General features: G+C 38.4%; 1 protein-coding gene across 3 annotated transcripts in view; it reads left to right on the top strand.

Annotated features, from left to right (window-relative positions):
* The window catches only part of PUDP (pseudouridine 5'-phosphatase), a 79,770-nt gene that overhangs the window by 21,341 nt on the left and 43,489 nt on the right, over positions 1-14,940 (top strand). For 2 of the 3 annotated variants that reach the window (XM_084505928.1, XM_084505929.1), the window contains one exon: positions 6,331-6,549. In XM_084505928.1, coding sequence (XP_084362054.1) covers positions 6,331-6,549 — 219 coding nt within the window. Of the gene's footprint in view, positions 1-1,309; positions 1,811-6,330; positions 6,550-14,940 lie in introns of those variants that run through there. The other variant, XM_084505930.1, reaches the window with a different exon arrangement.

Below are 14,940 nucleotides of genomic sequence, written 5' to 3'. Positions count from 1 at the left end.
GTTATGTTCCTGGGTCTGACAGACTTGACACAACTGGCCAGTGAGCTGATCAGCTGCACCTTTCATAGGCTGGAGAGAGAAGGAGAGTGTGATTGTGAGTTTATGGATCTGTAGATGTCAGAGTAGGGGGCATGAAACTTGGAGGGCTGTTGTATAAGTTCTGCATGTGATAATTGACAAGACTTGACAGAATTGGTCTTTCTTTTGGGAAATCTGTCACTATTCTGTTCTTGCCATTACTGTGTTTAAATCTTATGTTCTTTCCCACTTCCACTGGTATAGCAGGAGAAGAAACACACCAAAGACTGTGTTATGTTTAAATTCAGAAATGAGAGAAAATGTAAACATGTATTATTCCTATAACTCCATGAGTAGAAGAAACATCTAATGCTCTTTTGAATGCTGTTTTTCCACATTTCAACAATTGCATGGATTTGTTTGCAAGTTAAAACTTTGCACCATGCTAAATGTCACTGAGTTGTAAAAAGCACAGTAAAAACTTATATTCTGGTGTATAATTATATTTCTCTCTTGTACCACAACCAAGTATTTCAGTAATTTGTATAGCTTCTTACATTGTTGCATACGTATCCTGTGGGGTTGAAAGGAATATTGTGAAAGACTGCTAGGAATACAAAATCCTAGTAATCTGTGTGTTCATTCAGTATTCATGGTGACAAAATCTCAGGAGATTTTCTTATTCCTCGGCCAAAATCATGATAAAATGACTGACTGTGTTTGAATTTGCCTAAACTGAATACTGAAGATGGTTCTCTCCTACATAGTAAAGATCTGCTTTACAACTATGGACCTAATAAACCTTTTGCTGAAATGAAAAATTTCCTTTTACATAATCATCTCTCTATCCCCATCAAAATAAAAATCTTGTACAGTTTATATGTCCAGAATCAGATTTTGACTTACTAGAAAGTATCAAGTTCATATAACTAAAACTCTGTTTAGACTGTGTAAGCATTAATCATAGGCATATTTCATTAGGAAAATTCAGTGCGAAGATGGGCTTGGTTACTCAAAGAAGAACTCAGAACCGATGGCTAAGATGAACTTTTATGCACAATAGCCACATCTCCTTCGTAAATTAGAGACTGTTCTAGATTTATAATAAAATTATTTGCATAAATTCAGAAGGCATATAAAAAAATCAAGTTCCTTATTCATTCATGAAGTGTCATGGTTTTGGCTGGGATAGAATTAATTTTCTTTGTAGGGGCTCATATGATTCTGTGTTTTGGATTTGTCATTAAAATAGTTTTGATAACACACCGGTGTTTTGTTTGTTGCAGAGCAGTGCTTACACAGAGCCAAGGCCTTTTCAGCTTCTTGTGCTGTCCTTCCAGCGAGGAGGCTGGGGTGCACCAGGAGCTGGGGGGGAACACAGCCAGGACAGCTGGCCCAGACTGGCCAAAGAGATGTCCCATACCATATGGCAACATGCTCAGCAATAAAAGCTGTGGTAAAGGAAGAGGAAGGAGGGGATGATGAGAGTGATGGCGTTTGCCTTCCCAAGAAACCATTGCACGTGCTGAGCCATGCTTTTCTGGGAGTGGCTGAACCCCTGCCTGCCGGTGGGAAGTAGCAAATAAATTCCTTGTCTTGCCTTGTTTGCATGCGTGGCTTTTGCTTTAACTTGTAAGCTGTCCTTATCTCAACCCAGGAGTTCTCACACTTGTCCGGTCCTTTCCCCTGTCCCACCAGGGGAGTGAGTGGCTGTGTGGTGCTCAGCTACCTGCCAGTGCTAAACTGTGACACGAAGTTGTTATCTTCTGTTTTAAGCCATCTTCTTGTGTAGGTAAGCAGTTGATAAAGCTGCGGTTTATGTACTGAATTGATTGATGACTGCTATACCTCTAACCTTGGTAGATCTGCACTTCTAATTCTGACCCTCAGTGATGTGAACAGATCATACACTCAAGTTTTGCACTGTGGTCTGCTGCCAACTGACCTGTAGGCTTTTCTGAATGTGCGCCAGCATATTTTTATGCTGGATCACAAGTTGAGCAATCCAGTGCCTCTGTCATTCTTGTCACCTTATTTGTATTTATTGTGATTGGCTCTTACACACTGTAAACAGCACCAGTGGGGCTGCCTGTGCTTTCTGTATAGGAAAGATTGCTATAAAAATGACTACAAGATGATATGTGGCTAGGGAATGAATGTCACTCGTTCCCAGTGAAATGTAGCAAGTGGATGGACAGTAAGTCATGCTGATGATGTCCTGTAAAAGGTACACCAAGGGATGAGAAATGGAAAGATGAAAAGTATTTTGAAAAGCAGAAGGGAATAAAGCTGAGGTTATACATTTACTGCAAGTTGCAGGGCCTAAGAAGTCTCAATTTTTCTACCTTCTGTCGGAACAGACCACTGCCACATGTGTCCTGCTGTTTTCTCAACAAATATTCCTGATGGGAGCTAGCAGTTGGGGCCAGATTCACTTGCTTAAATGTGTATGTTTACTACCATTTGGGATGCTGTAGGCATCTGGCTAAGCCTCCAGTTGCTCTTTTAGTCAGGTGCGAGTCTTGCCAATGTTCCTTTTTTAGTATCAGTGGATGGCTTGGACATACTAAGGTGTCTAAGATACTTACTAGTAGGCACTTTAACTGAATTTCTAATTCCTCTTGGTTGTTTTATTTTATCGATGTTTTGTATCTATCTGTGTGCATTAGATTTCTAACTGTATTGCAGATTTGCAGTAATTTGAAATTATGATTGCTTTCTGTACTTAGACTCTGATTAATCAGACGTCTTATAGATTATTTTATGTTACAATGGGGGAAGAAACTAGCTTATCTTGTGTTTGTGTGACTGGTACCCCCGGCTGCTGACCCCTGGCAGGATGGTTAGCATAACCAGCAATAAGGCAAATATCCACAATATGTAAGCAGTCTGTTAATGTATACCCACCCCTGCCTCATTCCCTTTCCCCCTCTCTGGCCCCAGGCTGTGAGGACACCCACCGTCAGGGTGCTAAGGGCATTAGTGATATCAAGACCCAGGTGCTGGGTCACCAAGAGAGCATGGGGGACACCCACTGAGAGGGTGGTGAAGCCCATCAATGTTATTAATACCCAGCTGTTGGATCACCAGTATGCAGTGAGACCCATCCTGGAACAGGGAAATCTGACAGCACAGAGAGCACTGGCTGTAAATACAAACAGCTACAAGCACTGGGTGGGACTTAGTCCAGAACTGCTGGAAGGCAGCAAAACCTGTGGTCCCAGTGGCCTCCACCATTGTCTTCTGCCTCTTGGGACTGAATTAGTGACTTGTGATCTTTCATGAAAGCTCCGAGTCTTGCTTGTGATTGTCATGCGCTGGTTGATAAGAATTTGACCTGATCTGTAGAGGGGCCATCCAGGTGGCTGAAAACCCCATGTAAATGAGAACCTGGAAATTCAGTGTAACTGTATGCTAAGCTAAGAGATAGAAATTATAGATAATAAGCTATGCTGATTGTTAGTTTAGTTTTACGTAATAATAAAACTCCAATTATAACCACAACCCTGTGGCCAGTCTTCATTCTGCCAAGGATCCCTAAAGGACCTGCCTGTCCTCTGTAGTGTTGCTTCACATTTTGTTAACCAGTTTTTTGATGTTCCTCTATTTGAATGGGAATGGGAAGTCTTGAATTGTGTTTAGTTACTGCTGTCTATTTATAGGGTGGATGTAGAGATATTGCTTTCCTCAATCAAAAAGATTGTTTGTCATTATCTGTTAAATGTATGCAGGAAGTGTGTCTTTTCCAGAAGTGGTTTCCTCAGATTCTGATTGGTGATTAAGCAGCGTGTGTGTTAGTGTGGATGTAGTTTCCAGATTTCAGTTTTTATTCATGTGCTGTAGTAGAACATGTCTGTTTGAGCAAGTAAAATAAGGAAAGGAAAGAAAAGGAAGTCTTTCTGAGAATTTGCTTGTTTGAGCATTTATGTTGCTTTAAGCACATGAGCAATAAGTGAGACTAGCTCACATTTAAATTAAATATATTCACTGATTATTTGTGTGTTGGCCATATTTTGCTTATTTTTATATAACACTTTGATCAGAGTTGAGAGAACTACATTCTAACACAATACAATTAGGATAAGAATTAATTATTTTAATATATTTGACTCAAAGCTGGTCATGAGTGCTCTTCAGTCTGCAAACTGCATACCATTATTTTTAGGTCAGCAATCTGGACAGTGTTAAGCCTTTTTTTTTTTTTTGAAGAAAAAGAATTCAGTTCACAAGTCTGGTATCTGGTATTTAAAATGCAGGAGGCTATTAAATTAATTAGCTATACAGTTGAGTCATTCACTTTCAAATAGGTTAATGTAATAATTGTACAAATGTATAGGAAAATGTTCATGTTCTACAATTTTTTTTTTCATTTCCTTGTTTTGTTTTATTTCTGCGTAGTTTGATATATAATGTTTAATAGGATAATAGAATTTTCAGTTTCAATTTACAGTTTAGGGTCAGAGTTTTATGTCCTTAACCTGGTGAAGGAAAATCAATGCATCAGAAAAAAGGAAAGAGAGAACCGTGAATTTTTAAGTATTATATTCTTAACTAACCGTCTCAGCTTGCTGAGAGTACCACCTGGCAGTGTCAAGCAAGCAGTTGGTTGTTTTTTTCTTCCTGGTGCTAGCTGGCTTAGCAGTTTTCAAAGCCAAGTCGCTTGTGTCTCTTCTGATTCAGAATGATGCAGTGGTACATTTCATGTGTGTTTCATGACTCTCAGGTTACTCCTGACATTTTTTCAGTAGATGTAGCTGTTTGAGAAGCATTTGCATACACTTGTATAGGTCCTATTGTTATTTTTCTCTCATTTTTAAGCAAAGAGGCTTTTGTGAAATGTTCGCTGCCCTGTTAAGCATCCCAGGCAGGTGTGTTAGTTCTCTTGCTGCTCCTTTGGCTCAGCATCCCTCCTGAAGGGGAAATGGAGGGAGTGTTCTGGCAGGTGGTAGAGCGTGTCTTCTGCACTTTGTGTGCTCACACGATGATACGTGTGATGATGTTTCCCATTTCATTTCAGATCGGAACCATCTGCTGATCTCAGGAGAAGCAGATTACTGTGGTTAAGCAGTGTGCATTTTGTCAGACTGCAGGGGAAGATCTTTGGGTGTATTGTAGTCATGTGCTCTGCTTTTCTTTCTTCGCTCTGTCCTTTTCATAGTAGTGATGTTAAAGCTTACGATTCAAGTTCTGTTGCCTACTTGTTATGTATTCAGAAAGTAAGTCAACGTGCTCATGAATAATTTCACTATTTTATTTTCCCTATTTTGATATTTTTACATGGCAAAGGACATGAAGACAAGTGAAGTCCCTGATCTCTCTAAACAAATCTCATAAGTGCAGTTCCTTTCTTTTCTTTTGTCTTTCGTTGTTTAAGTGATAATAATAATAAGCATACCTTTAGAGATACAGAAAGCAAAGAAATGCATGAGAAGGAAATTAAAGGATGGTTAACAACAGTTGCTTTGTATCAAAGGAGACCACTCAAAAAGATAAACAGACTGGTAGAAAAGCCACTGTTCAGGATCTTTGCTCAAGTGAAACCAAGTGTTGAAAGGACTTTTCTTCCTCCATTTGGTTTTAAATTAAATGTTATTGACCTTCTTTTTCAATGATTTGTTTCGAGGGAAGACAGAAAGGATTGTTTGCTGACATTTTTTAAAAACAAATGAGTTCAGAAACTGAAAGCACCTTTCACAGTGAAACTGATAGTTTCACTGGCAAAACTCAGCCTGAAGTTTACTCTTGCCAGAACCCCTCTGGAAATACAAGTGGGGGTGTTCTGCTTTAGTAATCACATGTAAATGCAGAAGTGCCAGCAACGCTGTAATAATGACTGTAGTGTCTTTTGAAGGCACTCTGAAGCTTCCGTTCATAGACACTCTTAAATAGTTAATTAATTTCTTTTCAATTTACATGGAATATGTAATGACATCTCTGAGTACCAAATTTCCTTCCCTTCTTTTCTTGTTATACAAAGAATAAAGAGTATTTTAATTAAGACACTGCCTGCTGACCTGTATAGTAGAGTGCCAGTGGGAAAGAAAGTTGATAGAAGAACAGGTCCAGGTAGTTCTTTGTTGTGACCCTCAGAAACCTTTTCTGAATGCAGATGTGACAGCTTGAAAAACCCAGGTACCTCTAAGGTGATCTTTGAAGTCTGCCTTCTCCTTGTTGAGTAAAGGGAGGCAATTTTGTCCATTTGGATATGCCCTCTTGTTTCTGGCAGATTGCTGTGTGACCATTTATGCCTTCCTCTTTGTAAGGTGGCTGCATGTGTTTGAAATCTTTTTTCTTATCATTATTTTTTGGCAGATACTGAGCGTCTCTATACAATGGTATTTGAAGAGATCTGTGGGCGGTTTGGAAAGAAGTATACCTGGGATGTGAAATCATTGGTCATGGGTAAAAAAGCACTAGAAGGGGCACAGATTATTCGAGATGTTCTAGATCTGCCAATAACCAAAGAAGAGTTATTACATGAAAGTAAAATGAAGCAGGAGAAGATATTCCCTACTGCTGAATTGATGCCAGGTACGTTTCTTTTCAGTATTTATAAACTGCTTGTGGAATTATGTCAATGCTAACCAAGGCAGAGATTTTTAATCTACCTTCCTGTTAAAGGGTACTGAGTATTTTTTCCTGTTTACTTGAACAGCAGTTTTCTTTGTGTTTTAAAGAAAAGAAGAAAAAAAGATTATGTAAATATACACAAATTCTGTTTTGTAAACTAGATATTCTTTAGAAAAGTTGTTGGCAGCTGTGCAACTCAATCTAGTTTTCTCTGGCTGTGTGCATAAGCCAACTTTAAGCACAAACATACTTCTTGGTGTACAGGCAAATGTATGTGTCCATGGGTTTTTTCAGGTGAGATTCATCTCTCCTAATTTGAACATTGAAACTTAAGCATGGCATCTGAGCCACCTGTGCTTCAGTGGAGAGGGAGGGTTTCTCTGGTTATCCTAAGTCAGGTAAGTTTAACCACTTCCTGAAGATACTTGTCTTTTACCAGTGGTTGTGCAGGAAGCCAAAATGAGTGGCTTAAACCAGGTGCCTCAATATAGGCAAGAGGATGAATTCACACCACAGATAAGATTCATACTTCTATATTCTATTACATTTATGTGTGGGATGCTTAGAGAAAAATCTTCAGTCATATAAGAGAAGGAATACTAGAAACTGGAATTGCTGTTGGCTTTTTGTACAATGTTAAACATTCTGGAGCAAATGTCAAAAATTTATAGGGGAAAAGAATGGGAAAGAGAGAGAAATAAAATATATCTGTATATACTTTAAAGTGAGATAACTGTGTGTCAGTAAAATAAGTCCAATTTTTAGATTTTTTTCTCTTAGAATGCATGCTTGTTTGTCACAGCACATTAATGGTAATGTTTTAATTTTTAGCTGCCTTTTTATACCTAGTTTTATAATGCATTAAGAGGCTGAATGTTAAAAATATGTGTTATGTTAGGAACAAATAAAAGAAATAAAAGAATCAAGAACAAAAGGTGTAATTTGGTAGCTTTAAGCACTTTAGCCTCTTGGGCAGCCAATTTATGTATATATCTTGCTGATCCCTTTTATATGCAGGATTTTTGAAATTGCATCTTTCTCTCTCATAGATCCACCTAACACTGTAAGCCTAGTTAAAATCTATACGAAAGTAAGAAAGATGGAGGGATTTGGTTTTCATTTTTCATGTCAAACTTCTGGGACTAACTTTGCACATATATTGTTTGTAAGACAAACAAAACACTTTATTCTGGGCTTAGAAAATGCCAGATGGACAGGTTGGTGATGGAAATGTTAGGAGGCTCAAAGAAGAGTCATGGTAATGGAGCAGCACAAATAGTAGATGCCGTTCAGTAGATATTCCATGTCTGCTGAGGATTATGATAAAGTGGGTGAGCTGGCTTGAAAAGAGATGCAGAGAGATGATGGAACAGATTAACCAGAGGAAACATTAAGTTTTGCACTGTTCCTGACTTCAAAAAGTGAATTCTGTGCTCACTGAAGCTAGACTATTATAGGCAAAACAAACACAATTCTTACTGGGACAAGCATATGAACGTTTTTATCATAACCAGAATTGTTCAACTGGTTATCCTTTCAGTTTAACTAAATATATGTGATAACTCTCTTCAGGCAATTTTCTGAAGCAGAATTGATGTGAACTTAAATACTTTATGCTTACTGGCCACTATGGGGAGCAAAGGCAGCCTTGGTCAGTGAATTAATAACATTTGTACTTGGTAGCATTATATGAGATACAAGCTGAATTGCCATGAATTTTGAGAAAGACAGGTTAATGTCAGTAATCTAAAAAGAAATGGCACTAGCTACTTGGTATTTGTTTTATTTAAGGACTAACCTGTGCTTCAATCTGATAACCAGATTTTTTTAATCTAATACCTTTCTCATGTCTCTTGTGAGGATATTTATATAATCTTCGGAGGTTTATAGTCTCTTAATGTTCTTTAATTAAGAATGAACTTAATGCAGCTGTTGTATAAGATGTAAGGCTGTGGTGACATCTTGTGCTTACAGAGTTCTCTGACTAAACTTGTATTTCATGTTGTTGTAGGTAAATACCCCAAAGTGAAAGTTAATTGTCATGATATTTAATAATGGTGTAAGATGACTGACATGACTATTTTTTGGCAGTTAATAGGTAGGTGAGGTTCTATTTTCAATCCATTTCTACAGCTTTTCCAAGAAATAAGATTTAAATTTGGATTGATGGAGAACAGTGCTAAATGGTGACAAAAAGTATTTGAAAAAGTAACTCAAGGAAAGCAGCACTTGTTTCTGGACATAGAATGTGCTATGCACACGTTTGTGCCAGTAGTACAACTCTTTTTTTAATTTTCAAATCCAGTAAGTGACAGATATGTCAGCCATGGTTAGGGATGGTATGGTAGTTTTGCCTGACAGTGTGTATCAAAGCCATGCCACTCTATAATGGTTTTAAGAGACATTAGTGGATGAAAGTGCAAGCTGGAAGATTTCAGTATGGCTGAACTTGACTGGCAAGCTTCAATACATCAAGCTATGGTCAAGTACAAAGTTAATCTATGAAGAGGATGTATCCATTTCTAATAGGGACTTTTCCAGTATTTGTGAGTTTTTCATTGTTATTTTTAGTTCTGAAAGAATCCTAGGGTAAGCTAGTTTTGATTTAGTGTGGCAAGGAATTAATTCAAGACAGTGCTGACAAAATGACAGGGCTGCTGCTTGTGCTGCTTTTCTAAATATTTCTGTCAGAGTGCAGACATTGTTATCTGCAAGAGTAACATAGCAGACTTTTTGTTTCTGCAAACGTTGTACTGCATTGCCGGGAAGTAGATCATCAGAAGGAATGACAAGTGGAACAGAAGAAAACCATGCATATGTACATTTGCCTATACATGTCATGTATAGGTGTACTGGGGCTTAGCACAAACCCAGAATATACACACAGCCAGAAAAATCTAACTCAAGGTAACTCAGCTGCCAATAGCTACTACAATCATGTCACAGGTATGAAATTAATGCCGTTATTTCATAGCAGTCTGCACTTTTTGGCTCATCACCATTACAAGGTACAGATGCTTAAGGATTGTGTGCTCCTTTCAGAAGTTTTCCACCACTGGATCATCTTCCTGCTAGCTGGGATTTCTTGTTTGCAATTCCTGTTCGGCCAGTGCAGAATGTGATATGGAAACCATTTTCATATTCACTTATGGTTGGCTGTCTTTTGCAAGCATGAGGAAGTAATTTCATAGCTAAGTTTTAGTACCACATCAAGCCAGTCAGAAATTACAAAAAGAGAAGGAAAGAAATACAAGTTCCAGTGACAACTTATTTTAAAGCCTTACGTCTTTTTTTCTTGAGCAGTTCCATTCAACCAGCAGTCTAGTTTGCTTAGCTGTTGTTTCCTTGATTAATGTTTGTGCCCTTAACAGGTATACAACATAGTAGGAAGTCTGTTTTTTCTTTTCCTTACTATTATTGTTTTAATGGTAGGAAACTCTGGTAAGGCCATGCTGGTCTCAGGGAGCCTGTAATCCATGGAGATCCATCAATTAGCTGCAAACTGGGAACGATCCGGTCTGTTTGGCTGGTTTCAAACACTTCTCCATTGCAGTAAGTCCTGAAGAATTGCAACCCAAAAATGCTTTCACCAGGAAGTTATCAATACAGTTGCTGGAGGTGTTGAATTATGTAAAATTTAGAACTTATATTTTTTTCCATGGCTATATATGTGTCAGGATGTCCAGACTATGGCAAGATTAACTGGCTTGGTGAACAGGGAGACTCTATGCCAACAGAAGAGTCTTTGGCACTCTTTAGAGAGCAATAAGATGAGAAGATAGAATTCTTTATTAATAGCCAACTACCTTCCAATTTGGGGTGTAGGTTATTAGTTTCCATCTCCAGTTTTGTAGCTCAGTGAAAGAATAATGTACTATTACAAATAGCATTTTTAAAATGATATCTCAGAACAGAAAAGAAACAGGTGGATATGAGAGATATATTTCCACAGTCTCATGAGATTCATGGCAATTACACCAAGTGGTGGATAGCCCCACCTCCATCACTTTATCATCATAACAGCAGCAATGCTAAATTCACTTGAGGATTGAGAACGTGCAGATAATGAATAGTGCTGTGGTGATGGGCTTGGAGCTGTTGTAACACAACAGACTACATACAAACTGATTTAAATTTTTTTTTTCCTTAGATGAACAGACAGCTTTTTATTGTTCTCAGTAAGATATTTTTCCTCTTTGGGTGTTTTTTGTGTTTTGATGCTGCTGAGGTTTTTACTGTAGAATTGCTTTTATGATCTTAAAGGATTATCATTGAATTGGCTAGAAATCCAATCAACTTGACAAAGCCCTGAGTGACAATGTTAGCTTTTCTTTGATTAAAAAGAGTGATGAAATCTTGAAGAGCTTAAAGTTGGGTCTGATATTATGTTCAGTGTAGTAACTGCAAATGATTTTGAAAAAGAGGAGCAGTCTTTTAATGCAGTTGCTATATTTATCCTTAAGATTTCCATTTGTGCACAACTGGACATAAATCATACAAGACATGCATAATGCATGTACATAGCTAATTTACACAATGCATGGTGCACTTTGGTTTCCTTTATCCATGTTCTCAGCAGTAAATCTTTTATTTCAAATACTTACTGAAACCTCACGGACTACTTGTTTTGTGTAATATGTTGCAGACTTGAATTTGGGTCTCTGAACTGCCTTAGTTTTGATGACCCTGAGGTCAGGTGTCCTCTGCTCTCATGCTGTTAGTGTGAGTAGAAAGCTAACTCTGTCTCTGGAACAGAGAATAAGGAGCAACACTGTGATAGGTGTATCAAAGATCATCTTAGAGGGAGTGCTGAAAGTCCGCAAAAAAGAGAGTAAAGTTGTATTTGGGCTCATAATTTATTGGCAAACTATGTGAAGAAAGTGCATGGTGACCAGTATACCTTTTCCAACAAAAATTTCAGTGATCAAGACAGTGTTGATCAAGACAGTGTTGTCTAAACAATACAACTCTGTAGCCTTGTTTCTTCTGCAGAATACGCTGCATCTCAGTTAAAAGACTTTGCAAAAATAGTTATATTAGCATGGACTACATAGCATAGACAAGCTCCAAAATTACAGCAGGGGGTTGCATAATAGGTAAAATATTGTTAAATAGTGTTTAGATGTAATTAGTACATAGGAGGCATGCAAGGAAGATGAACAGGAGGTGTGGTACATGGTGATTTCATGAACGGATTTGCCCCTGAAAATGCCACTGTTTGCTTATTTGAGATCTAATTTTGAAGCTTAAGAGATAGCTTGTGAATTTTATTATACTAGCTTCCTGTGATCCTGTATACAGCCCATGGTTTTGTTCAAGAGAAGGCCCCGGGGACTTCCATTAATTTTTTAGGGGTTTTCTCATACATAGTTAATGTTCATCTTTTTAGGATTGTAATAGACGCTTAGGAAAGACTTTGGGATTGTCCCTACAGGCCTAGTATTTATGTGGTACTGTTCTTGCACTCTGCTTGCTGTACGCAAGCCAGCTGTATTCCTGAAGCCACAAGACTGTAGGATTTTGACCATACCAAGAAGATCATCAAACAGGGAATTTTCAGGTTAAGATACTGGCAGAGCTTAGTGTGCAATTGTCTGCCTGATGGTGTAGTTATGGTTTCAAGTGAATAGACTGCAGGCAGAAATATGAACAATGGAAAACATTCAACTGTTGAACTGAGGAAACAAATTATGGTTCACTGAAGTGGAATAAATAATCATTTTCCCCATCTCATATATTTGCCCTGTTTGTGATGAACATTATTTTCCTTTCTATCTCAAAACATTCTTATAGTCTACTATAACACGTTCATACAAACTTCACTTCAGGAAAAGAGAAAAATATATATATATAAAATGTTTTATAAGACAGAAGTTTGGTTGGAAATCTGTACAAGGAAAAAAAAATAGAACAGCTTTATATTATCTCCATATTTGTCTGGAGGCATTCTGCAGGAAATAGATTTCACTCTGAAACTCCAGTAGTGATGCATGTTAAGAACAGTGTCCTGTGCAGTGGTAGGCAAACAGAGGAAAAGGGATGATAGGGCAATTTGGAAGTATGCTGAATAAAGTCTAGCAAAAATGTGTATGTCATTTACCATTCTGAAATATCTTGTATGAAACAGGTCACATTTTTATAAAACTAAAAGGAAAATCAAAGTTTACTTTGTTTTCCATCAAATTGAGTTAGGTTACAGGTATTACAAATGTATTATTAATTTTTACTTCATAATGAATAATGCCATTTTAGTATAAAATGTGATAACTAAAAAGAGGAGATAACTGAAAGTGAGAGAGCAGTGCATATTGTCTTCCTGGGCTTCGTGTAAGGCCTTTGATACTGTCCTCCATAAGGTCCTCGTAGAGATGCTGTTGAAGTATGGGCTGGATGAGCAGACAATGAGGTGGATTGAAAAGGCTGACTGGGTAGCCAAGCCTGGAGGGTAGTGGTGAGTGGTGCAAAGTCTAGTTAGAGGCCAGCAACAAGTAGTATACCCCAGGGGTCAGTACAGGGTCCAGTCCTGTTTTAACACCTTCATTAACAATCTGGATGATGGGGTAGAGTGCACCCTCAGATGATATGAATTGGAGGGCCTGGCTGGAGGGATGGCACCAGAGGGCCATGCTGCCATCCAGAGGGACCCCAACAAGCTCGAGAGGTGGGTTGACAAGAATCTCATGAAGTTCAACAAGGAGAAATGTAGAGTCCTACACCTGGGCAGGAACAACCCCAAGCACCTGTGGCCACCCAGCTGGAAAGCAGGGTGACAGAAAAGGGCAAATTGAACATGAGTCAGCAATGTGCACTTGCTACTAAGAAGGCTAACAGTATTCTTGGCTGCATTAGGCCAAGTGTTGCCAATAGGTCAAAAAAGGTGATCCTCCCCCTCTACTCAGCTCGATAAGGCCACACCTGGAGTGCTGTGTCCAGTTCTGGGGCTCCCAGTACAAGAGACATACTGGAAACAGACCAATGTAGGGCTACCAGGTTGAACAAGGGAGTGGTGCATAGCTCCTTTGAGGATAGGCTGAGAGAGCTGGGACTGATCAGTCTGGAGAATAGGAGGCTCGGGGGGATCTCATCAATGAGTATGAATACCTGAAGGGAGGATGCTGAGATGACAGAGCCAGGCTGGGCTCAGTGGTGCCCAGTGGCAGGACAAGAGGCAGTGGGCACAAACAGTTTCTATCTGAACATCAGGAAACACTTTGCTGTGCAGGTTGAGGTTGCCCAGAGAGAGGTTTTGGAGTCTTCCTCCCTGGAGATCTTCAAAAGCTGCCTGGTGTGGTCCTGGTCAGCCAGCTTTAGGTGACTCAGCTTGAGCAAGGGGGCTGGACCGGATGATCTCCAGAGCTCCCTTCCAACCTCGGGGTTGGGAGGGGAAAATCATGTAGAATACAATGTTGTAACAGCACATAAATAATTAGAAAGGAACTATTTTAGACAAATCATTTTAGCATAGCATTTTTTGGTTTCCTGAACTTTTACACTTCATGTTTGTATTGGTCACTGAGAAGGAAAATGTGAGTTAGCCCAAGGATTTTGTTGTTGTTCAGGGTAAGTCTTAATTTAAGTTTCTCAGTTGATCCAATGTGTTAGTTGTTACTGTGGTTTCAGCAGACTCTAAAGAGAATGAAGAGCACATTAGGAGACTAGTGGAGGAATAATATTTCCTTCAAAAATAAAATAAAATAATGTATACATTCTATATGGTGCACCTTTCAGAAAAAAAGTATTGATCTCTTTTTTTTTTTTTTTTTTCCCAAAATGTGTTTGTGGTCTCAGGAGAAATCACTCCTTTCTCTTGGTTTAGGTTTTATTGTATTTTTTTTCTCCCTCAGAGTTGCTAACTTCATTGACATTTGTGATTAATCTGTTTTTAAACATGCTGATGTTTAAAGTTGATCCTCCTTTTTTGCTTCCTTACCTAAATTTAGCTTAGAATTCTTTTTACCTAATTTCTTTCCAGTAGCCATCAGTGCGTAACTATGGCGTATGAAATGTAGTAAGCTTCTGTGTCTGTTTTCGATCTTATTAGGGATAGAGGAAAGAAACATCATTTACCTTTTTGATGATTTAAGATGAAAAGAGTACATTTGGAAATAAAGTATAACAAAGTAACATATATATTCCTGATCTTGTTATGATTTCTTGAAGGAAATTATGCTGTGCTCTCTAGGTTTGTCACTATTTATGTAGTACATCAAGACTATATCCTCACGCTGGAAAAATGGGGAACTTTATTTCTTTTGTTCTTTCTTTTTTGTTGTTGTTATTGTTTTTAATCAATGACTGCTTTAAGACTAGAAGAAAAAAAATGAATTGCTCCATGTAGCTGAACTTTCAGCG

Source organism: Aythya ferina (assembly GCF_964211825.1).
Source record: "Aythya ferina genome assembly, chromosome: 1".
NCBI classification, from domain to species: Eukaryota; Metazoa; Chordata; class Aves; order Anseriformes; family Anatidae; genus Aythya; species Aythya ferina.
The sequence above is the reverse complement of the archived record's forward strand: the minus strand, read 5'-3'. Positions and strand labels throughout refer to the sequence as shown.